Raw genomic sequence first — 25,743 nt, forward strand, 5'->3', positions numbered from 1 at the left:
TTTTGGTTTTAACTATCTCACAGAATTTTGTGAGAGATAGTGTCAGGTTTTTGAGGCAAAATGGAATGTTATCTGTTGCCCTTCTGGGCATTGCTTTGACTTCTATATAAATAATGAGTGTAGCCTAATTTTCTGTCATGTGCTGCCTAGCATATACATTTCTGACAGTCAGGTGGATTATCTTGAAATTTTAGACAAAGTTTCTGCCTCCTTGGAAAGCTCTACATCTCCTTGTGATTGGAGTGTGGGTTTCAAGATTCCAGAAGGTGGGTGTCTTCATTTTCTATTTTCAATGCACTCTAAGGTGACCTGCTTACAGGTTCTCTGAGGCCGACCTCAGTTGCTCTTATGCTAACTGCTTTGATAAGGACTCAACAGTTAATTAAATTTCCAGATAATGATGTAGAGTTCTCAGTATTCAATCTTTAAACAACTACAAATGGACATTTTAGTGGAATAAATTTTATTTTGAAATGTCTTTCAATCTATATTGAAATATCTGAAGGCACCTCTAATTGGGTGATGACACAGAGGTACAGATTGTAAGATTTAATTATGAAATGAATGGGTAGAATACTGTGAATAATTTAGAAATGAACAGAAGTATATAACTGGATTTTTTCACCTTTCAGAGTTTGATATTTTATAAAGATTTATGAAGGTCAAATTGATTATTTTTTATTGCATTCCACAGGCTTGTGTAAACTGGTTTAAATGACAGTTTTCCATTTTCTGGTGTAAAGTATTTTAAATGGTCACTTGAACATTTAGTAGTTTGAAAGTGCATTAAACTGCATTAGTTCAAAGTGTCCTTTGTTAATTTGCCTATGAAAAGCAAATGTTGATGCCTATTATGGCCCTTTGAAAGTAATAATTATTCTCCTGTAAATTGGTTAAAAATTGACTTAAATTAGTGTATTTTATGAAAATTTTTATATGTGAACCAGTACTAGTACTTAAATGTGAACTTATTTTAACTTAATTTTATTACTTTAGCTTGTGGATTATAGTGATGCTTATTGACCAGTTAATATGAAAGTTAAGCTTTTATTTAAAAGCTCAGGTTTTTATTTGTACCTGACAACTAGTCCTATTTCTCATTAAAGCTGTAGTTGACTGAGGAAATTGTTATAGTTCCTACTCTTAAAACAATGTCTCTCAATTCCTTGATTGCTCATTTTCAGTTATTAGGCAAAGAAGGGAGTAGTGTTAACCACTTCTAGAAATTGTTTTTTTTTAATATGATTATGTACACATTGTATGATAGTAAAAATAGCAAAATAAATTTACAAAAGGATGAAAATTTTACACAGGATAAAAATTCTGACTGTAAAAAGAAGCATATTTTGGTGGGGTTTTAAACCAGCAAGATAATGATGATTTTTTTCTTCTCAGGAGGAAAAAAAGCAAGAGCAGAAGTCGCAGTCATGAACGAAAACGAAGCAAAAGTAAGGAACGAAAGCGAAGTAGAGATAGAGAAAGGAAAAAGAGCAAAAGTCGGGAACGGAAGCGAAGTAGAAGCAAAGAAAGGAGACGAAGCCGCTCAAGAAGTCGAGATCGAAGATTCCGAGGACGCTACAGAAGTCCCTAGTATGTAACTATAATTATAATTTTGGTTGGAGGGTCATTCTCTGGGTATTCAGGTAGCAGTGTAACTTGAGGGATTTGAATTAGGAGACTTTATTTTTCCGCAAGTGGTTAAAGAGTATTAGAAACTTAAGAATATTGGCATTAAAGATTAGAAAAGCAGAGATACAATGTGTGGAGAAATACATGAAACTTCTGTCTTACTAGACATACTAGCTTATTTTTTATCAATCCAGCTAAAATCTAATTAATTGTATGCCCATCAAAATTAGAATAAAGCACTAAAGTGCTTGAAAAAGAAAGCTTAAAGGTGTGTGAACTATTAAATATTCTTTACTAAATATATACAATTTAAAATTCAGGGGTATGGTTAATTAATAATATCTTGTTGGGCTGTTTCCAGCTGAAACTAGAGATCCTTTATGAATTTGTTACATGTACTCCTTGACAAGGATCATTTGTTAGGTTTATTGCACATTATATTTTAATAATAGTAAGATACTCTAAAAATGCTTTGAAGGTGAAATCACTATAGGGAATTTGATGTGGTTATTTAAACAAGTTGGAAAGAAGATAAAAAATGTACCTATATTAGCAACTTTGGAAAGAAACTATCTACAATTCTAAGCATGGATTGAAATTAGTAGTCCTTAATGCTTTGATGTTATTTCCTGTTTAATCACAGTTAAAAACTATATGGGATATATATACTTTTTAATTTTTTAATTTGTAGATGGACATAATACTTGATTTTTATGTGGTGCTGAGCATCGAACCCAGTGCCTCACACATACTAGGCAAGTGCTCTACCACTGAGCTACAGCCATAGTCCCATATACTTGCAGTTTTAAAATTTGAATGTTGAGGCTAGAACTCAAACTTAATCCTTAACCCTTAACTTAGCTACTTAACCCTCTAAATTCCCCCCCCCCCCTTGTCTTTTAAGAAGGAACCAACTTGGAGTAAACTCTAATAATGAGTAATAAATGAGAAAATAATAATAAATCACTTAGAGTACTTCCTGTCATGATATGTTTTGGTATTGAAGGCACTTGGAGTTAGTAGCAGAGTTCTGATTCTGGGTTTTTCATCTTTAAAGAATTGAACTCCTGTTTTCTAGGTTTCTCCAAGATGCTTTCTTTATATGCTCTTCTACTGTCTGAACATGGACCACAAGGCTATTTTAATTCTGAATGCTATATTAAAAAATTCTTTGCTTTTTGTCTAGTTCCTTAGGTTATTGTATTCCTAAAATAAGATTGTATAACATCTTTTAACCAGAATGAACCAAGTGGGGCAGTTACCTTAAATTTTCCCAGTGTGAATGCATATTTAATTTCTGCTTGTGATCCTATTCAGAATTTTTTTATTGAAGTTTGTTTGGGGTTTCAAGTTATTTTTAACTATGGAGGTTTAATGGAGAACCTTTTAGAATGAAAAGGGAAGGACGTAGCTTGCAGATTCTTATTTGAATTTTAATTTATCCAGCAAATGCATATTCTTAATTATCATTTGTCTGAATTGGAAAGGACCTTTTTCAGTGTAAAAGAATTTTACTGGGAACTGCCTGGTTATTGTAGGTAGAAGTTTTCATGAAAACTAAATATTTGTATCATAGGCTCATTTAATTTTGCTACCCTCTGGAATAGGATAGCAGGATGAGCCCTGAAGTATATATATTTAACTGGTCTTTATAAGTTAGCTTCGTATTTACAAGGCACAAAAGCTACCAATTTTATAAAATTTACCTAATTTGTTCCAAAATACTTTTTTAATCGTGTGACAGTTTCACATTGTCTGCAAAGTTGGTAAATTACCATCACACATTCTTTATGGAATATTTTGTTACAGAGAACTGTAGTATAGTGCACTAAGTGTGCTTTTATGCTGTGTAAGATTTATTATTGCTTGGATAAATTTCTAGTGGCTATGTAAAGAATTATTCCCTCTTTAGCTGGGTGTGATGGAGCATGCCTGTATCCCAGTGACTCAGGAGGCTGAAGCCAGGAGTATTGCAAGTTCATGGTTAGCCTCAGCAATTTAGCTGGGGTCTGAAGCAACTTAGTGATATCCTGTCTCAAGATAAAAAATGAAAAGGGTTGAGGATATAGCTCAGTGGTAGAAATACCCCTGGGTTCAATCCATATTACTAAAACAAAAAAAAAAAAATCCCTTTTTAAAAAGAAAATGTTGAAACAAAAACACTTCTGTTATTGTATGTGTACATATAAAATGTACTTGTGTGCACTTGAGAAAGGATCTGCAAATTGATTCTTGGAATCTGCACACAAAATAGCTTAAGAAGTTATTGCTGGTGTGAGTTCAGAGCAACCTAGTTTTATTTTTACATGTGTACTTTTCAAAAGTCTCAGGAATCTATTCACATATATATATATGTAATTTTGAAAAGTATAGACTGCGAATGGGTGTGAGCATCTTCAGACTCTAAAATATTTGAGGCTGTAACCTATGGTCTTGGCACCTCAAAGTGGTCCAGGATGGATAAACATAAGGGCAAGCATGCCTGGGATAGAGTGAAGCTTTTTCGAGGTCTTTTTGTTTCCTCTTCATACTTGAGGTGGAAAAGAAGCAGCCTAAACAATGTTAAACTTGCTGGAGAGCGCATGAACGCGATCTTAGCAAGACCCTAAACCTGTAACTAGTGTAATTTTGTGTTTCCTTTTTAGCTCCGGACCAAAATTTAACAGTGCCATCCGAGGAAAGATTGGGTTGCCTCATAGCATCAAATTAAGGTTTTTAAACATACTTCTGAATTGTTTAAATTGTTTTTCAAGGAACTACTGTGATTTACTTGTTTGGGTAATTTCTGAAACTTTTAACTTTGCAGCAGACGACGTTCCCGAAGCAAAAGTCCATTCAGAAAAGACAAGAGTCCTGTGAGGTAGCTGTTTTTCCCTTTTTTTTTTTCTTTTTCCTTTTAAACTCATGTCTTTCATAATTTTTGCCAAAGTGAGAAAAAGGGTGGGGGGGCACTTTTGCAGTTCATGCTACTGCTAAATTTAACAACAGTAATTGGATCATATTAGATATGTTATTTCCTTTTGTAGTATTAGTACCTTTAAGTCAATGTGAATTCTGTTGTGAGTTTTCAGTAGCTTTCATTTTAATTTTTTATACTTAAAAAGAGTAAAATACTATTATAATGTGTAGGTACTACACGTGATCTTATATGAGATAACCAAAACTTTTCAATAGCTAAAGAAAGGCTTAAATAGACCTAATTTATCTTTATTATTAGTAAATAATGTTATATTTAGGGGCTGGGGAGATAGCTCAGCTGGTAGAGTGCTTGCCTTGCAAGCACAAGGCCCTGAGTTCGATCCCCAGTACCACAAAAAAAGAAAAAGAGAAAAAAAAAATAATGTTATATTTAAAATAACTTCATAAGGCAAAGTAGTCGTAACAAGTTTTAAATGACTCTACATTCTGAGGAAAAGTATTTTAAGAGCTTTACTGAATTAAATTGTTTTATTATTACTCTTAGATTCTCAAAGCATTCCATAGATTATTTGTCTTAAGTCCTGTCAAGTATGTCATTTTTGTTCAAGTAAGTTTTTCATGTGGTAGCATTCTTTACTATCATTTCTAACTTCTGTTTTAAAAAGTATTTTTAAAATTGTTTTTAGTCATAGATGTGGTGCTGAGGATCAAACCCAGTGCCTCATATGCTAGGCAAACAATGTATCACTAAACTACAACCCCAGCCCCCAAAAAGTATTTTTTAAACTTTGAGTTGATTGTGTTCTTTGATGTCTTATAGTTAACACTGCAGAATTTAGGATTTGATAAAAATCTTAATGATTCTTCAATTTTCTTTGTAACAAATGTTGAAGTTTTTACTCTTAATGTTTTGTTTTCCCTCATAAGAAAAATCTCATTCTCACAATGTAGTTCAACTTAATTACCTTAATATGTTTAAAACTGCCTTTTGGGCTGGAGTGAGGCATAACTTAGTTTTAGAGCATTTGGCTAGCATGCCTGAGGCGCCATAGGTTTGATCCCCAGCAGCACAAAGAACCCAAACCAGAGAAACTCAAGGGTGGAATTTAGCTTTTTTTTTTTTTAATATATATTTATTTTTAGATGTTGATAGGCCTTTATTTATATGTGGTGCTGAGACTTGAACCCAGTACCTCATCCATGCTAGGCAAGCGCTCTTCCACTGAGCCACAACCCCACCCCCTTAGCATACTTTTGTAGGTAGAGTTTTTCTGCCAGATGAAACTACTTCCTGGTAATGTTCTGAACATGACAACATGTTTAGGCTTATAGCTTTAAGGATTAAGTGAGGACCTTAACCATAGAGATACTATGGAACCAGAGATACTATTAATAGACACTTATTTTTCCTTTAATTCTCTGAAAATTAAATTTCATCTGTTGTGCTTTTGGTTTTCTCTCTTGAGCTCTATAGAAGTAACTCCTGTATGCCTTTTTCTAAATATCATTTGAATCTTTTTGATACTTGTCTAAGTAATTTTCTGGTTTATTTTGGGGAGAGCAGGTACCACAGATTGAACTTGGGGACACTCAACCACTAAAATACAACCCCAGCCCCTAATTTCCTGTTTTTAATTTTTGATGTGGTTATGGTCACCAGCAAAAAATCATGATGACCAGGGATATAGTTCAGTTGGTGAAGTGCTTGCCTCACATTCACAAGTCCCTGGGTTCAATCCCCAGCACGACAAAAAAAAAAAAAAAAAAAAAAAATCATGATTTAGATGCTAAATATGTTGAGTTTAATAAACTTACTGTAATTAGGTTACAAACATCCAGATCACTTTACATATGGATCTCAGTTTGTAAAACAAACTAGCTTTCCTTAGAATCAAGTAGTTTTCATCATTTGTGGTTTTATTTTCAAGTTTTATCATTTTTGATCTTCAAACTTATTTTATTTAATGGTTTTATGGTTTTTGTTGTGGGGAAACATCCATTACTCAGATTTTACAAGTCTGGTATTTTGTTTAGGATTTGTGTTACTGTCATTAAACTGGTAAGGAATTTGATTTATCTTTTAATATCAGAGAAATGACCACTTTGACAGAAGTGGACTTTTGTCCTGGTATACTGCAAGATGTGATTAGAAGATACATGTGGTCAGCTATCTTGTTGAATGAATTGGATCACATTGAAATGATGTACAGACATTTTGCATAAAAAAATTTAGTGAATGTGGACGTGGAAATGGAGATTAATTCTCATAATAGTCTATTCTGTTTATTAAAAATATACTTTAAAAAATTACTTGAAAAGAACAAATTATAAAGTTAATTCTGTGTTCTTTATTCTTAGGGAACCTATTGATAATCTAACTCCTGAAGAAAGAGATGCAAGAACAGTTTTCTGCATGCAGTTGGCAGCAAGAATTCGACCAAGAGATTTGGAAGAGTTTTTCTCCACAGTAGGAAAGGTATCAGATTATTTGGGAAGGTTAAGTAGTGGGTGGAAATTGTAGTGCTTTAAGAATTAGTGGTGTGGCAGGTAAAGTGGGTCATAGAAGTATGTGAAACTCTGGATTCCTTTTTCTTTTTTCGTGACATTGAACCCACCAGTGCTCTACTACTGAGCTATATCCTTGGTCTGTTACATTGAGATTGGGTCTTGTTGAGTGCTGAGAGTCTTGGAAACTTACTGAGGCTGTCTTTGAACATGGAGTCCATTTACTTCAGTATCTGCATACCCTGAGATTACACCTGTGTACCACTGTGCCTTGTGAGAAAATGTATGGAGTCCCTATCATTGATAAAAAGAAAAAGAAAAAACACACACACACACAAATAGAGGGACTAGCTGAATGGATGATACCTGCAGTCATAGGCACTTAGGAGATTGAGGGAGAGGATCACTTGAGGCCACCCTGGGCAATATAACAAGCCCCTGTCTCCAAAGGAAAAAAAGAACGATTAAGGATAGATTTGAGTAGTAGGCACCATCCTTAGCAAGCATGAAGTCTTGGGTTCACTCCTCAACACAAAGAAATAAATAGAAAACCAATAATCCTGGAAATTTATCCTGTATGTTTGTGTGTTGCACGAGCTATGGTTTGAAGATAGGGAACTTTATTTCTTCATCCTTTGTTACATAATTAATGCTCCTCTTTTTTTAAATACGTTTTATATTCCACTTTTTCTTTCTTTCTGTGGTGCTGGGAAACAAACCAAGGGCCCTATTAAGGGAGACAAAGTGTTCTACCATTGAGTTATATTCCTAAACCCTTTAATGTACTTCTTGCCTGCTTTTGAAATAATTATATATCCATATGACTCACAGTGGATTATTGTACAAGCAGAACTCTATTAAATGTGTATTTTCTTTTTCAGGTTCGAGATGTGAGGATGATCTCTGATAGAAATTCAAGACGTTCCAAAGGAATTGCTTATGTGGAGTTTGTTGACGTTAGCTCAGTGCCTCTAGCAATAGGATTAACTGGCCAGCGAGTTTTAGGAGTGCCGATCATAGTACAGGCATCACAGGTAATTTTTTTCGTTATTAAGAATTGGGTACTGATGGAATTGGAAGCCTCCTATTTATGACTGTAATGCAGTCATGGCCTGAGGTTTTATATACATTGAACATCACATTTTACCTTGAGGCAGTTGTTCTCAGGCTGCTTTTTTGAATCTTTGTTGTGAATACTGTGATATACTGTGTTCTCAGTACCGTCTTGGTGTCACACACCTGTAATCCCTGATTCTAGAGGCTGAGACAAGAGGATCACCAGTTCAGGGCCAGGCACATGCTCCTAATTCCAGCAGCTTGGGAGGGTGGCAAATTCAAAGCCAGCCTCATCAAATGCGAGGCACTAAGCAACTCGGTGAGACCTTGTCTCTAAATAAAATACAAAATAGGGCTCAGTGGCCGAGTGCCCCTGGTTCAATCCCTCGTACCTCCCCCTCTGCCAAAAAAAAAAAAAGATCACCAGTTTAAAGCCAGACTCAGTAAATTAGCAAGGCCAAAAGACACTTAATGCCTACTTAATGCCTCTGGTTAAATCCCCAGTACCAAATAAATAAATAAATGCATCTTTTTGTTGTTGGTGTTGTTAATGGGCTTTCATTTATTTACATGTGGTGCTGAGAATTGAACCCAGTGCCTGATATGTGCTAGGCAAGCACTCTACCACTGAACCACAACCCTGACCTCAAATAAATGAATCTTAAAGTTATAAATAATTCATGAAAAGTGATTTGATGGTGCAAGCCTGTAATGACAGGGGCTCTGGAGGCTGGGATTACTGGTTTAGCAATTTAGCGAGATATTCTCTAAAAGGGCTGGGGATGTTGCTCAGTTTTAACCACCCCTTGGTTTAATACTTGATATAAAAATAAAACTTGAAAAGAACAAAATTGAGAACCATGAAAATGATTTGGTTTATTACTAAGGAATAGAAGCATCTCTAGAATATATTTTCTGGGTCTGGGGTTGTGGCTTAGTGGTAGAGTACTTGCCTAGCATGTGGGAGTCAGTGGGTTCGAGTCTCATCACTGCATATAAATAAATGAATAAAATAAAGGTTCATTAACAACTTAAAAAAAAAAAAAGAATATTTTCTTGGCCAAGCGTGGTGAAGCATCTTTGTAATCCCAGTGGCTCAGGAGGCTGAGGCAGGAGGATCACCAGTTCAAAGCTAGCCTCAGTAATCTACTGAGACCCTAAGCAACTTACACAGACCTTGTCTCTAAAATTTAAAAAAAAAAAAAAAAAAAAAAAAAAAAAAGATTGGGGATGTGGATCATTGGTTATGACAAAAAATAAAAAGAATGTGTTTTCCTTTCACATGGTATGATTTTTTTTAAAATTCTTTTTTTAGTTGTCAGTTTTCTTTTATTTACATGCAGTGCTGAGAATCTAATCCAGTGCCTCACACGTGCTAAGCAAGTGTTCTATCACTGAGCTACAACCCCAGCCTCTACATTGTATGATTTGTATTCAAAAAAAGTGTTTTTTTTTTTTTTTTTTGGGTGCTGGGGATCGAATCCAGGGCCTTGTGCTTACAAGGCAAGCACTCTACCGTCTGAACTATCTCCCTAGCCCCTCAAAAAAAGTTTTTTAATAAATATTTTTACTGGGGACAGGGTTGCTCTCACAGGTGAGGCTTTGGGTTTGTTCATCTGCACCACATAAAAATAAAAGGAAAAAAGGAAGAATTTCTTGCATCATTAAAAATATTTTTACTGCGGTAATACATAGTTGAGCAGAATGTCTTTTTTTAAGAGTAGCTTGAAACCATTAGTTACAGAATTCTTTTGAATGTGAGATTTTTTTGGGTGGTGATATTTGGGATTGAATCTAGCAACACTTTTAACTGTGAGCTACATCCCCATGACTCCCTTCCTACCCTATCCCCCCTCCCCCCTTTTTTGGTGATGCTGGGGATTTAACCCAGGACCTTGTGCTTGACAGGCAAGCACTGTACGAAATGAGCTATATCCCCAGCACTTTTTTTTCCCCTTCCCCCTTTTTTTGAGTCAGGGTCACACTAAGGGCTTAGTGTTTCACTTAGTTGCTGAGCCTGGCCTTGAAATTGTGATCCTCCCACCTTAGTTTCCCAAGTCACTGGGAATATAGATGTGTACCATTGCTCCGAGGAAGGTAAGATGTTTCAGGCTCATTTGGAGAATTTTCTGTTCAAGATTATCCAGATTATGATTTATTTCTACTTTACTGATAACCTTGTAGTATTTGAGTATTACTTTTGTGGATGAAATTTACATTCATATTTTAGTTATTTTGTACACTGGGATATCAGGATGCCTAAATCTTTTGATTATATACTTTGAAAATATCCTTATGATTCTGTATTCCATATGTATTGAATAAGCTATCATTTTCTGTCACTGGTCAGTTTTTTTTTTTTTTGGAGGGTGGGGTACTGGGACTTAACTCAGTCCACTTAGACCACTGAGACACATCCCCAGTCCTTTGTTTTTTTTTTTTTTTTTTTTTTTTTGTTGTTGTTGTTGTTTTTTTACTTAGAGGAAGTGTTTCACTGAGTTGCTTAGTACCTTGCTGTTGCTGAGACTGGCTTAGAAATCAAGATCCTCTGCCTCACACAGCTACGCCCCCCCCATGGAAAATACATTTAAATAACCTGTACAATACACACACAAAAGAACAAAGAACAAAGGCCAAATTGACTTTCTTTTTTTTTTTTTTTTTCCCCCTTTTCTTTTTCTTGAAAACTGAAGGTCTAAATCAGGGATGCTTTTCAGCTGACCTGCATCCCCAGTACCATCTTTTAATGTATACAGCTTCATTTGTTTATGTGGTGCTAAGATCCATTGCACTGCCACACACATGCTAGGCAAGCACTCTACCACTGAACCACAAAACCAGTCCTTCCCAGTACTTGTTAATAACATTTTGAGACAGGGTCTTAATCACCAAGTTGATTAAGTTGGCATTGAGCTTGGTGATCCTTTTGCCTCACCCTCCTCCTGAGTTAGCTGAAATTGGTTCCTTTTCAGTTTTGAAATATATTACTCTATAACTCTTTCTATGTAAAATGGTTAGTTCATCAAGCTTATTTTAAATAATGTTGCTGAAGTTGTATACAAACACTGAGAGAGTACTTTAAGTTCCATTTTTAACTGCTAAACTCTTTGGTATAGCCAAATAGCTTGTTAGCCTTATTTTTATCATTAGATAGTATGTTCTTTACATTCATGATTACTTAATATTGAGAATCATGTTTGTTTGTAAACTGGATAGGAAAATAATTATAGCTCAAGTTATTTTTCAGGACAAACAAGGAGAAACCCAATAGCCGTGTGTGAATCGGCACAACTAAGACTAAGAAGTAGCTAATGAGGTTTTAAATTCATAAAACAAACCTTATATACAGATATTACTACTCAGTGTATACTGATTTGTTACCAGATAAGGGTCTTGTGTTAGAATGTAAATTGAAAACTTTTTCTCTATTAAGAAAGTCCTGCTCTCAATAAAATAAGAGCTGAGCTTAATGGTTTGCTTAGTGACTTGGTTTGGTTTGATAAGTTCTTGAATAAATACTTTATTTATCACAAACTGTTAATAACTTGTGAATGAGTCACCATTGTGCTTTTAGTTATATTGATGGAAAGTTAAATTTAGTGAATGCTGCTTATTTTTCATTTTTAGCATCTTTGATACTAAAGACGTGTTTAAAGAGTGATGGCCTAATGTTTTATGGTTGATTTCGTTTTACATTTTATATATGAAATGTGGTATGATTGATTTATATGGACTTCCATGTACTTCGAAACTTAAATTGATTTCAGCTATTATCAAGTATTCAGTTTGGTCCCATTAATCATATTTTAAATGCTGTACTATCACCACTATTCATCATCAGAACATTGTATCACATCAAAAAGAAATTGTGTCCTTTGATCCATAATTCTCTATTTTACCTTTCCCTAGTATTTGGTGACCTCTGTGCACTCTGTCTCCATGAATTTTTCTATTTTAGATTTCTTTTAAAAGGATATATAGCTCTTTTTATTTTGTTTTGTTTTGTAACTTGTTTATGTACCATACTTTTCTCTCTAATCTTGGCTCTGGTTGTCATTGAGCATGTGAGTCTGTTCAGCCTGATGTTTAGCACTGTCATTGGTGAATTTTTTCATATTTTTCTTGTAGGCAGAAAAAAACAGAGCTGCAGCAATGGCAAACAATTTACAAAAGGGAAGTGCAGGACCTATGAGACTTTATGTGGGCTCATTACACTTTAACATAACTGAAGATATGCTTCGCGGGATTTTTGAGCCTTTTGGAAGAGTAAGTGCAATTAAGGAATATTTTAGAAGTTCTTGACTCAGATGTAATAATTTCTTTTTTTTTTTTTTTTTTTTTTTTTTGGTACTGGGGATCGAACTCAGGGCCTTGTGCTTACAAGGTAAGCACTCTACCAGCTGAGCTATCTCCCCAGCCCCAGATGTAATAATTTCTGTGTGTAGGGTTAGTTATGTTTCTGGGGAATCAGCTTATTAAAAAATCAGTATGGATAAGGAAGAGCATATTTGGTTGTGGGACTTTTTTATTTTAATACTGTAATTTTAGTGGTATGTAGAGATGCTTCTCTATTACATTAAGGAATTGTCTGACAGGATCTAATATTTTATAATGGATGTTTCCATGGGGTACGTACTGGGGATTGAACCAAAAGGTTATCACAGCTACATCCCCAGCCCTTACTTTTTAAATTTTGAGATAGAGTCCTGCCAGGTACCAAAGGCTTGGTTTGTATTTGTGATCCTCCTACCTAAGTCTCTAGCATTGCTGTAATCACAGGCATGCACCACCACTCCTAGCCTAATATTAATCTTTTTTATTTTATTTTTTTTGCGGTGCTGGGGATTGAACCCAGGGCCTTGTGCTTGTAAGGCAAGCACTCTACCAACTGAGCTATCTCCCCAGCCCTAATATTAATCTTATTTCAGGTTTACTGTCCATTGTTGCCGAGTGTGATGAGGCATGTCTGCAATCCCAGTGAATCAGGAGGCTGAGGCAGGAGGGTAGCAAATACAAAATCAACCTGATCACTTCCCTTCATCCTTTTTCAAAAAAAAAAAAAAAAAAAAAAAAAGGGGCTGTGATATAACTTGGGTTAAAGCATCCTTGTGTTCTGTCCCTAGTAACCTTCCCACCAAGATAAAAAGGTTCCTGTAAATAAAAATATTGGTTCCTGGTGTACCTTATTTGCCACTACATGACATTGGTTTTGTTGTTTTTTTTTTTTTTTTTTTTTTTTTTGGGTGCTGGGGATCGAACCCAGGGCCTCGTGCTTACAAGGCAAGCACTCTACCGACTGAGCTATCTCCTCAGCCCCCATGACATTGGTTTTGGATATGGTTTTTTAAATTTTTTTAAATCATCCCACGACTCCATGGCATCCTTTTATTAAGTTGTTAAAGTGTCAGTCATAAAAGGGTATTGTTGGGAGTACTTAATCAGAAATATAGCAGTGCCAATATTATAATTGTACAGTTTACTCATTCATCACAAAATGAAAAGGTTGAAACCACCAAAACACTTATGAATACAATATTGGTGCTATATTTGAATTTTTCCTTTTTTTTTTTAAATGGTAAATTTTAGGGATATTTTGATATTTTGATATTATAATTCACAAACCATGAAGTTAACCTGTTGTAAGTGAATTGTAAATGAAGAGATTCATGATTTTTCACTGTATTTAGAGTCCATTAATCACTATTTTCAGTGTTTAGCCCATTGAAAATTTTTTTTTATAAATAATTGTAATGAGTGAGAATGCACCCCCCCCATAAGGCAAGGAAATAAGATGTTGACTTTGGATCCAACTTCTGATGTTATTTTAGAGAGGACTTTGGGATTTATGTTTGTTTTGTTTTTCTGAGGAAAAAGACAAACATTTTACTTGACACTGGAGGTAAGGTGATACACATCTGAAATTCTAGTGAGTGAGGCTGGAGGATCACAAATTCAAGGCCAGACTCAGCTCCTTAAGACAATCTTAATTTTATTTCCACTCTCCAGTGCATAACAGCTTTTTTTTTTTTTCCCCCACATCAGGAATTGAATCCAGGGATACTTAACCACTGAGCCACATCCCTAGCCCATGTGGTATTATATTTGGAGACAGGGTTTCTTTGAGTTGATTTGGCCTTGCTAAGTTGCTGAGGCTGACTTTGAGCTTGTGATCCTCTTGCCTCAGCCTCATAAATCATTGGAAATACAGGCATGGGACATTATACCCTGCTCCAGTGCATAACTTCTTGCTTAGGAATTTTTTTGGACTTAAAGAGTTTTTTTGCAATGAAGGGTAGTGATAAGTTTTCAATTCTTTTTGTTGAGAGATTTTTCTACATTTTTTAAACTGTCTCTGTGAATGCTTTTTACTCTGTTTACTTACATAATTATTATGCCATTCATTTTTAGATTGAAAGTATCCAGCTTATGATGGATAGTGAAACAGGTCGTTCTAAGGGTTATGGATTTATTACAGTAAGTAATTGCCATGAGTAACATATGACATAACATTTGATATAGTATAATGGAACTATGTTGGCTAGTGATGTTCAGGAAGGTAGGTAGTTACTATTTTCAAATAGTAGCCATTTCCTTTTCATTTCTCATATTTTGACCACAGTGAGGTTTAAACCCAGGATCCTCCCACATAGTAGGCATGTATTCTTCCACTGAATCTTATCCCCAGTATGTACATTTCTTAATAAGTAGTAAACCTACACCAAATCTTAGTGTTAGTAGTTTGTCTGTAATCGTGTATTATGTCTGATTTTTAAATATATGGTCAGTTTGCTTAGCCAGGGCTTCTTGTAATGAAAGATGTTATGTCGTTAACTCTTTCTTTATGGCATATTGTTTGAATATCTTGTTGTACTTAAAATTCTTATAAAAGTACATACCTAACAACCAAGAATGTGATTGCTTTATTAGAAGTGTTTGTGGCTAATCATTGTAGCCCAGTTCTAATAGAATTATTAAAAGTGTCAACTGGAGTAATTGAGAGTAGATGTGCCTTTACTTTTTCATGTGTTTGTTTATATATATTACAGATCTAACCCAGAGCTTCATACATGTTGGCCCAGGTGCTCCAACACTGAGCTGTATCCCTAGCTCAAAAAATAAAAAGGGCTGGGAATGTGACTCAGAGGTTAAGCATCCCCGGGTTCAATACCTTATACCAAATAAGCAAGATAAAATTCATGTCTGTTTTAATGCAAATATACCTTAGTATATACTGGTATATACTAGGAGAAAAGCTGTTTATAAAATGTAACAACACCAAAATTATTAGAAGACTTAAATTTTACTAGAAGTTTCTATTTTGGTACAGTGGTATCTGTACAGTGTTAGATTATATAAATTACATACATGACATTTGTATTAATGATTTTTATCTTTTTGTTTAAATTTGAGAGAGGATTTCAGAAATTTCCTGAGACTGGCCTTGAACTTTTAATTCTCCTACCTCAGCCTTCCATGTTTCTAGTTTCCATGTTTATAGTTGTGCACTTTTATGCCTGGCTGAAATTTTAATTTTTATAATGTTTTATTTCTTGAGGGGGAAAAAAACTTAAGATTTTTTTTGTTTATCCTGGCATGTTAAAGCTATGTGAATTGGTACACATCTGAAATTCTAGTGAGTGAGGCAGGAGGATCACAAATTCAAGGCCAGTCTCAGCAACATGGTGTGATGCTGAGCAGCTTTTGGAAAGCTTGTTTCAAAGCTTGGGAATATAGCTCAGTGGTAAAGCATCCCTGGGTTCAGTCCCCAGTGGTCAAAATAATTACAAATGATTTTGGTTTTTGAAAAATTACCTTTCACATTTTGTTAATATTTCATATTCTTTAATCTATTAGTCAATAAATCTTAATTTGAATTTATGTGAATTCATGGTCTCATCATGTTACCTAAATCTTGTTATCTATAATTTCTACCTGTTGGTCAAAACTGGGTATAACATACTCAGAGTGAATGTATATATTAGCAGTGTGTGTATTATGTTTATGTGCATAAAGTATGCATATGTAAGTGTGTGTATGTGTATAAAGTAACATTGTAAACCTTCTCTCCTCCTCCCCTTATTGTAGTTTTCTGACTCAGAATGTGCCAAAAAGGCTTTGGAACAACTTAATGGATTTGAACTAGCAGGAAGGCCAATGAAAGTTGGTCATGTTACTGAACGTACTGATGCATCCAGTGCTAGTTCATTTTTGGACAGTGACGAACTGGAAAGGACTGGAATTGACCTGGGAACAACTGGTCGTCTCCAATTAATGGCAAGACTTGCTGAGGGTATGTTTCTCATTATATTGTGAGTATAGTGGTGAAAAGAACCATGAGAACTAAAAAAACAAGGATTTTTTTCTAATTTTGGAGTTGAAGTAGCTCATGTAATTTCTTAAGTGCAGTACCTTACATTAAAGTTGTAAAGGTATTTGTATTCATTTTAAGTACTGTAATATATATTACAGGATTATTACTTTCTATAATATTCATACCACCATATTTAGGAATAACTTAGTTGCAGCTTTTATACCTTTTCTTATTTTTGAATTAGGTGAATGTGATAGTAACCAGAAAACTTGGTTTCTCTTGTTCTTAGCATAGTAAGGACTTTGGACCTATTCTTTTACAGGTACAGGTTTGCAGATTCCACCAGCAGCCCAGCAGGCTTTACAAATGAGTGGCTCTTTGGCATTTGGTGCTGTGGCAGGTAGGAATTGAATCTTTTCTAATTCGAAATCATTGATTTTTTTTCATCTAATTCGAAAATTTGCCAAATTTTTGCATTTAAAAGGACTAACTGAGAATTCAATTCATCAAGTACTTTTAGCATAAATTCATTGTAAGGGAGTTCATGAAAGGGAATATATATTTTGGAAAGATTTGTCTGTCCACTAATCAGAGTAACTTTTCAGGGTATGTTTGAAACCTGTGCCCCAGTTTTTAGTAGAAATTGATATAAATTTAGACATTTTAAAATATTACTCTTAAAGAGAACCAGAAGTTTACAGTATTTGGAAGAAAATGTTTCTTTCTAAAAGTGTTTGAGTTAGAGACTTAAAACAATTGCAGAAGTAAGAGTGCATTAGAGATGGTTGCTTTCTTAAATAGGATGTAGGATTTTTATTTGGGGAGTGACATTCTTAGAGAAAGAAGGAAAAAATGGGAGAATTGACAGTTTATTTGAAATGTATAATTAGGGTTTTCATATTTCCACCGTTTTAATTGCATCATTACCTGACATATGGCTTTTATAAATCTTCACACTGACCTGAGTTTAGGAGGCAGGAATGGATTTTATTTTGAAATGTCAGAGGCAAAATGTTTAAGAACATGAATGTGGAACCATTTGGGATTTTTTTCTTTTGGATCTTTTATGATAGGAAATCTTTATCTCAAGAAAGTATCAGTTTTGGTTCCAAATTGGTCCTTTGATTTTATCTATAGAGTGAGAATCTAATCGAGAATATAACCTGTAATAATACCATGGTAATAATCTGAATATGTTTGTTTGCTTCATGATTTGTTAGGATACAAAGCTTATCTTGTTAATGGGGAGAGCATTATTATTTCTTCAGTTCAATAGCATTATTATTATTAAGGGAGAGGAGTATTTCATTATTTGCCTTCTTGGTAGATTACCAGAAGTATTTGAAAAACCTTTAGAAATTGTGCTATTGGGCTTCTCTCCTTCCTCCTTCCAAATTAAATGACTTACCTTGTAACCTGATTTGTAATTAGTTTCTAACAACCATGCTACTGTATTTTTTTTTATTTGGTGGGTGCGGGTACTGGGGATTGAACTCGACCACTGAGCCACATCCCAAGCCCTATGTTGTATTTTATTTAGAGACAGGATCTCATGGAGTTTCTTAGAACCTTGCTTTTGCTGAGGCTGGCTTTGAACTTGTAATCCTCTGGCCTCAGTGTCCCTGTATTCTTATAAGTTGAAAAGTCATAATTATTGAAGCATTTCTGTATTCCTTTAGTTTTGATACATTTTTTTTTTTTTTACTTTTAGGATTATTACCAATTCCTTACAGTAAATGAATAGATATAGAATACTACTTGAAGATATTCAAGTAAATGCATCTCTTCCTGAATTATATCCATTCTCATGATTTGATAGAGTGTTTTTCCTGAAAACTATCCCCTTTTATTACTATACACGTTATTCTTTGATAAGTTAGAGAAAGTTTGTCAACTTTATTCTAGGTATTTCTCTAGAAGGTAGTGACAAAGATTTGTTCCCTGCCTTCATGAAGTTGATAGTGATACAGGAGTCATTCCTGAACAGTGTTATGCCCTGATTATATTAATGTTCTTCACAAATAATATTTTAAAATATTTTTTAATGTTGAATAATATGACCACCATCACTTAGTATCTCTTTTATTTCTGCAGCTCCCTGTGTGTTTCGTGTTTTAGGTTTTTTTTTTTTTGGTACCCTGAATTGAACCCAGGGATGCCTACAGTGTGTCACATCCTCAACACTTCTTTAAGTTTATTTATAGATAAGTTAGCTGTCTTAATCTATCGATAAGTTGTGGGGTTGACTTTGAATTTATGATCCTCCTGCCTCAGCCTCCCGATCTGATGGGATTACTGGTGTGCCACCGCACTCAGCTTTCCTGTGTAATTCATATTAAGATTGACTGATGGTGATAGTTTCAAATTCCAAAGGTACATGTAGATCTTTGGATATATAACCACTCACTGCTCTCCAGTACTTTTGATGTATACTGTTGTAGAGTTTACAGTTTTATTATATATTCTTTTTTTTAGTATTGATTGAGATAATTTGTAGGATAGTTTGTTTTTTTAGGATTCTCATGAGTATGTACTAAGTTAGTAATCAACATTTAATTTTTAGCTTGATATTTGTAACTTGGTTTTGTGTACAGATGGTTATCATTAAACCCTTATACATACCACATTGAAATTAAATTGATGAATTTTTACTGTGATTGAGCCTCCTCTTCACTAAATCCTTCAAAGCATTTGCTTTGAAACCAGGTTTGGATCATCTTTCAATATTGTAGTAGTTTGAGAGACCTAAGATAAAATATCTTTATAAAACAAACCCATGCTTTATTTCCTAGGATGTCAGGAATGACCTCAAAAATAGTTTTTTGAAATTGGGATTGATAGATACCCTTGGCATGGATTTCTGATATCTATGCATTTTTTTCCCCATTTTAGGGAAAAAAAAAAAAAAGACAAATTGTGTTATTATTTAAGGTTTATTTACAGTGTACCTATGGTCATATCTTCAAGTTCCTTCTGTATATACTCCAGTTAACATTTCTTCAGCTCTCTGAGATGCCAATTTTGAGAACCTAGGACCCCAGGTATTACATCCCAGTATAACTTTATCTGCAGATCCCATTAAAGTTTTGCCCCTATTTTATGATCATTTCTAACCTCAGGAAGAACCTCATATGGTAATAACGGATTGCAAAAATGAATCACATTTTAATGAAAATTACAGTACTAAATCTCAAGGAATTTCTATATTATATAGTTCCTGTGTCTTTTTACTTTCAAGATAGCTTTATAACAATGTGACATTTTAAGGAGGCTTTTTTTTTTTTTTGGTTGCTGGGGATCGGAACCCAGGGCCTTCTGCTTACAAGACAAGCATTCTACCGACTGAGCTATCTCCCCAGCCCCTTAAGCAGACTTATTGCCATTTAATTCCCAAGAACTTTCTTTTAACATGCCTTCCACTATAGAAATGCTGATGTTTATGTGAGAAAGTTTATTGGTAAAATTCTTTGATGTATTTTTAATATTGGTTTATGTTTGTATTTTCCATGTGTTTCATGGATTACAATAAAACCCCATAGATTTTATTTCTTCATGATTCAATTTTCATAGTAGACTAAAAAAAATGGTTAGTCAAATTGTGATCTTCTTTGCTACTATTGACAATTAAAATCTTAAATTTAAATTGCAAACACTGAAAATACACATTCATGTTGTTGGAAGTGTCTTTTCCAGAATTGATGTTTCTGTTACAGAAACATGAGATTACTGATGTATACTGTTGTAGAGTTTATAGTTTTATTACACATATTACAGTTTTACTATAATTTTTAAAGTATTAAATATAAAAAAAATACTAGAATTTCCCAAGTACTTGGAATTGAATTCTCAAGATCAGGGTTTTTCACTTGTTATCTGACCGGTATGCTCCCCTTTCCCCATTTCCCATTATTCCCAGATGAGGAGTAGTATAGTGGAATGCATTTTAAGTATGGATGGGTAGTTTGATTAGGAAGAGAGGTATAAGTAAGTTTCTGAGGGCAAGAGGGAAAAAAAGGCCCCAAAGCCTTGTCAATGAGGAATGGGGAAGGAGGTTTTGCTGCCAGGTTTTACTAAGTTCATTTTAATAAACCCTGCTGCTCTAGTCCTCTTTTATTAACGCTTTCCTGACATTTACCCTGTTAGTTGAGGCTCTTCATTGTTCCTGCACTGAGCTGTAGAATTCTCTTTTGTTATAGATTTGCAAACACGACTTTCCCAACAGACTGAAGGTGAGTTGAACTGCTTATACTTATTATATTTGTTGTTCAATTAAAATTAAATGGAGTAAGACATAGTTGTATGTCATATTGTATAATTTATATCTAATTTTGAAATTTTGATAGAATGACAGTGGTATATATATACTAAGCTATTTCAGCATATCTTAATTCATTTCAAAAATGCATAAAAGAAATGAAAATGTCCACAAATATTTTTACTTTTAACTTTCTTATTAACATTTTTAGCCTTGGGCTGAGTATAGCCCTGTGGTGTAGACTGCTGACCTAGTATTGTCAGCAGTATATTCTCAGCACTGCCAAAATTTTTTCTTTTTTAACCTTTTTTCTTTTTTGAGTGTTAATGAAGCTTTTATAAATTTCTGAAAATGCAAGATGTTCTACTTTTATTAATAAATACGTCTTTTAAAACATGGAAGATTGTAAAGAATGGTACTCTGATGGCATTGATTTGTATAAGCCCATATAAAGTCATGAAACGTCTTTTTTGACCTAAATTGCATGTATATTGAAATAGTATATACTCCGTGTGTGTGTGTGTGTGTGTGTGTGTGTGTGTTTTAATTATCAAGTAAATCTGCCAAATGGCAGACAAGAACAATTTGCTGTTTAAATTTGGTATCATCTTTTATAACAATATCCTTAACATGAAATTACTTTATATGAAAAATGTCTATTGTGTTCCTTGGTAGTTTAGAATTAAACACATACTTTAATTTTTCCAGCAAATTTTACTTGGTCTTCTCTGGTAACAGATTTTTAAAATGTAGAAATAGTTTTTTCCTGTTAATTCATTGGATTCTTAATGTGTTATAGTTTGAATCAGAATGTTTCTAGAGTATATTATCTTAATACTTTTTACTTTTCACACTGTATTCGAGAACGTAGAAAAAGCAGGTTTCCCTCAATTGTTTAAGACCTTGTGATTATTCCAAACATACATGAATACATTTTAAACTACACAGATTGTCACCCTACAGATTTTTTGGAGATTTGTTATTGAGGTTGACCTGGAACCTACTGAGCCTAAGTGATCCTCTTAGTTCAGACAGTCAAGTAGCTTGGATTACATTCTTGCACTACTGTTTGTAGTTACATTCTTTAATATTTTTATCTTCCCCCCAGTAGAATTTGACATTAGTTATTTTAGCATTTTTGTTATTTAACATAAAGTTTATGGAAGAAAGCACTTGTTCATTGAAGTAAATGTAAAGGAGAAAAAGCTCTTTATTTAAAATACAGCTTAATGTGCTGCAGATAGAGCTTGGTGACAGAGCACTTACCTAAGATGTGCCAAACTTTTGGTTTAATCTCCAATTCTGCAAAAACAAACAAAAAAATATAGCTTTACAAAAGGATAATAGTTATTCATTGAAGGAAGATAATGAAGACACTAAAGCACCTATAATTCTACCAGAAACATTCATTCTTTTATGATATATTTCATCTATAGCCCTAACTTTTATTTAGTGGTGTATTTCTACTACTTCCTCAGGTGTTTCTTCATTGTAATTACCATAATTTCTTAATGAATTGTTCTGTCCTTAGCTTTGTTTGTTTTTATGCATTGGAATGAAATTTGGTCAGATAATATTACGGTGAGTTCTGTAACTGCTACTGGTAATTTTGTAAATCACAAGAGAAAATCATTTAGAATGTGTTTTACCTTCAGATTTCAAATATATATTTTAAATTTGAATATTAGTGTTTATTTTAAAATTGTAAAAGTGGATATTGCAGATATATGCTGCTCATTTTAATGTTATGCTAAAACAAAATGTCTGTTTTAATATTAATTGAATAGGATTTATTTTCATTTAATAAGTAAATGCATTTTATTTTTGAAGCTATATTTCAAAGAAAGTGTGTTCATGAGCAGAAACCTGATATGGAATTTTGTAGACTTGGCATTTCAAAGGATTTTATTACCTGCTTATTTTAGTACAAACTGTAGCAATTCTGTAGAACTGGTCTTTTTATTTTATCTGTTGTCTTTCTGGAATGATTGGCATTGAGATTTCTTTTTTTAGTTGTTTTGGAACACACATAAAGTTTAGTTTTCTCTATAAAAATAGTATTCCCAAGCCAGGCATGGTTGGGCACACCTATAAACCCAGCTACTTGGGAGGCAATAGCAGGAGGGACAACAACTTCAAGAACAGCAACTTAGTGAGGTAGTAAGAAATATTACCAGACCCTGTCCCAGAGTATCAAAAAACAAAAACAAACAAAAAACCCAGAAAGGACAGAGTTTGTATGCCAGTGGTAAAAGTTTTCTGGCTCTAATTCCCAGTAATGAAACAAACAACAAAACTAACACTCCCAAATTGCCAAATGTGTGTTTTTCATATGCCTATTTTCTGGCACCTAAAGTGAAGGATAGTGGCCCTCTGTGTCCATATCTAAGGATATAGCCAACCACAATGAAAATATTTGGGGGAAAAAGCTGCATATGTATTAATCGTGTATACTTTTTTCCTTGTCATTATTTTCTAAGCATTGTAATACTTACATAGTATTTACATTGTTTTAGGCATTGTAAGTAATTTTATGATGATCTGTGAAGAAAAGTTTTAAATGTACAGGTATAGATAAGTGAGGTAAATACCTTAGTATTATAGAAGGTAAATTGGAGTGAATGACATTCCTACACTTTGGGATAGGCTTTTTGTTTTATTTATCAGGGATAGTCTCATGCATTTTCCATGAAAGTAATTTGTGTCTCTGTTTTTTTTTTTTCTTTTTTTCCTTTTTTTTATTTTTTAGCTTCAGCTTTAGCTGCAGCTGCCTCTGTTCAACCACTTGCAACACAGTGTTTCCAACTCTCTAACATGTTTAACCCTCAAACGTAAGTATGCTTTGGTCAAGTTTCTTGAGAGTATTCTGTGAATTCTGTAATATTATTCACTTCGTAAGATAGCAGTTAGGATATTTTCATATACTTAAAAATTGAAACAATACACCACTTTTGAATATTTTAACATAAATTGTAGGTATTTTTATGTATCCACTATAATAGATAACATTTGTAAGACTGGAAATAAAATTGTGGAGGTTTTGTTTCCTGTGTATTTTTCTAAATTCTGTATCAGCTTTTCTTCTGTCATAAGTTTACCCTCTCACTAACTTTTAACTTTGAAAGTTAAGCTTTCTTAGTCTAATACTATTAAAGTGTCTCGATAAATGCAGGGCATCAAGTAGGAAAATTTCTTTCTTGGAGTTGCTGGGGTTTGCACCTCATGGATTCTTGCATTCCAGTCAACCACTGTATCACTAAGCTACACCTCTAACCCTCTTTATTTTGAAACAGGTTCTTGTAATAGCTGAGGTTGGAGTAGGACTTGGGATCTTCCTGCCTCAAGCTCAATTGCTGACATTAACAGGAGTGTGCCTTTGAACCTATAACTAACTAGGGATTAGAATACCATTTATTAGTACAGATTCTTAGTGCTTTTATAAATACTATTTACAATATACTAAATTAGGGCTGGGGTTCTGGCTTGGTGGTAGAACACTTGTCTCACGTGTGATGTGCTGGATTCAGTTCTTATAAAGGTCCATCAAATTAAATATGTATATATCAAATCATATATAAATGTAGGTTTTCTGTTCAGTTTTGATGAATTTAGTTTTTATTTTTTTGTATTTATTTATTTATTTATTTTTTGCGGTGCTGGGAATTGAACACAGGGCCTTGTGCTTGAGAGGCAAGCACTCTACCGACTGAGCTATCTCCCCAGCCCTGAATTTTATTTTTTATAATATGTCTGCAATGCATAACTTCATTGTTACTTTTTTTTTGGCAATGGGGATTGAACCTAGGGGTGCTTAATTACCAAGAAACATTTCAACCCTTTTTATATTTTGAGTCAGGTGTTGCTAAGTTACTAAGGGCTTCCCTGAATTGCTGAGGCTGGCTCTCAACTTGCAATTCTTTCTCCACCTCCCAAATCACTGGGGTGACAGGCATTTACCACTGTCTGGATTCTTGTGTTCGCCCAATACCAAATTTCTTTCTTTTTTCTTTTCCTTTTTGTTTTTTTAGTCGTAGATGGACACAGTACCTTTGTTTTATTTATGTGATGCTGAGGATAGAACCCAGTGTCTCTCACACGAGGCAATTGCTGTAACACTGAACTACAACCCTAGCCCCTAGATTTCTTTTAGTTTCATTTAGGAAACAGTGATAATTGTTGATAAACGTTTCATTTTCAGAGTTAGCAGTATCTGATCCCTACCATTGCCCAAAGGAAAACACATCAGTAAACCATTTAAATGTTCATACAGCCAAAAAAAAAACAAAACAAAAAAAAAAACACACAAACACCACCACACACTAGGTTATAAACAATGTTTTATATTTTCTAATTTTCCTCAGTGCTGTCCTGTTTAAAACAAGTGATTTTTCAGTTAGTATATTTACGATTATACAGAATAATGGGATTAAATTATGCCATATTTATATATGCATAATTGATGAATATCTTAATTTAAAAATTTATTATTTTAAAAATGCTTGTTATTTGTGTAATCATTGGTTTCTGTAGTGTTTTAATAGAATTTAATAATTTCTTTCAGAGAAGAAGAAGTTGGATGGGATACAGAGATTAAGGATGATGTGATTGAAGAATGTAATAAACATGGTGGAGTCATCCATATTTATGTTGACAAGAATTCCGCTCAGGTATTTCAGTCTTTTTAAATGTTAGAATGTTACTTTTTTCTTCACACAGTTGGAGAATGTTATGGTCATGCTCTTTGATTAGAATGGTTATTTATGAAAGGAGCTTTAACATCATGACCAAATATACCGTCCAAAATAATTGAAACATTGACCCAGGAAGGTGGTGTTTAGATTCTGGTCATGTTAAATGCCTTCTGTGAAATCCTCATATCTTGAATCATTTCTAGCTTATGGGTCAGAGAGAAAAGGTAGTATAAGGCAAGTCTAGGAGCATAAATAATTTTTCAGTAAAATTTGAGATATGCATATTAGCAATTGGAATATGTGTTTAATACATGTTGTGGTTATCAAGTACTGGGTTTTTCTGTAGGCATCCTGAATAAATTTCTGCAAGTCCACGT

The 25,743-nt window shown here is 33.9% G+C and overlaps 1 protein-coding gene across 6 annotated transcripts in view; it reads left to right on the plus strand.

Moving 5' to 3' along the window:
* The window catches only part of Rbm39 (RNA binding motif protein 39), a 33,305-nt gene that overhangs the window by 6,370 nt on the left and 1,192 nt on the right, over nucleotides 1–25,743 (plus strand). For 2 of the 6 annotated variants that reach the window (XM_047537445.1, XM_047537432.1), the window contains exons 4-15: nucleotides 1,396–1,590; nucleotides 4,275–4,340; nucleotides 4,436–4,489; nucleotides 6,907–7,024; nucleotides 7,935–8,087; nucleotides 12,238–12,375; nucleotides 14,518–14,583; nucleotides 16,195–16,399; nucleotides 16,743–16,820; nucleotides 20,599–20,649; nucleotides 23,425–23,506; nucleotides 25,237–25,342. In XM_047537445.1, coding sequence (XP_047393401.1) covers nucleotides 1,396–1,590; nucleotides 4,275–4,340; nucleotides 4,436–4,489; nucleotides 6,907–7,024; nucleotides 7,935–8,087; nucleotides 12,238–12,375; nucleotides 14,518–14,583; nucleotides 16,195–16,399; nucleotides 16,743–16,820; nucleotides 20,599–20,649; nucleotides 23,425–23,506; nucleotides 25,237–25,342 — 1,312 coding nt within the window. Of the gene's footprint in view, nucleotides 1–194; nucleotides 267–1,395; nucleotides 1,591–4,274; nucleotides 4,341–4,435; nucleotides 4,490–6,906; nucleotides 7,025–7,934; nucleotides 8,088–12,237; nucleotides 12,376–14,517; nucleotides 14,584–16,194; nucleotides 16,400–16,742; nucleotides 16,821–20,598; nucleotides 20,650–23,424; nucleotides 23,507–25,236; nucleotides 25,343–25,743 lie in introns of all 6 variants that reach the window. The other 4 variants (XM_047537446.1, XM_047537438.1, XM_047537443.1 and 1 more) reach the window with 4 other exon arrangements.

Source organism: Sciurus carolinensis, chromosome 2 (genome assembly GCF_902686445.1).
Source record: "Sciurus carolinensis chromosome 2, mSciCar1.2, whole genome shotgun sequence".
NCBI classification, from domain to species: domain Eukaryota; kingdom Metazoa; phylum Chordata; class Mammalia; order Rodentia; family Sciuridae; genus Sciurus; species Sciurus carolinensis.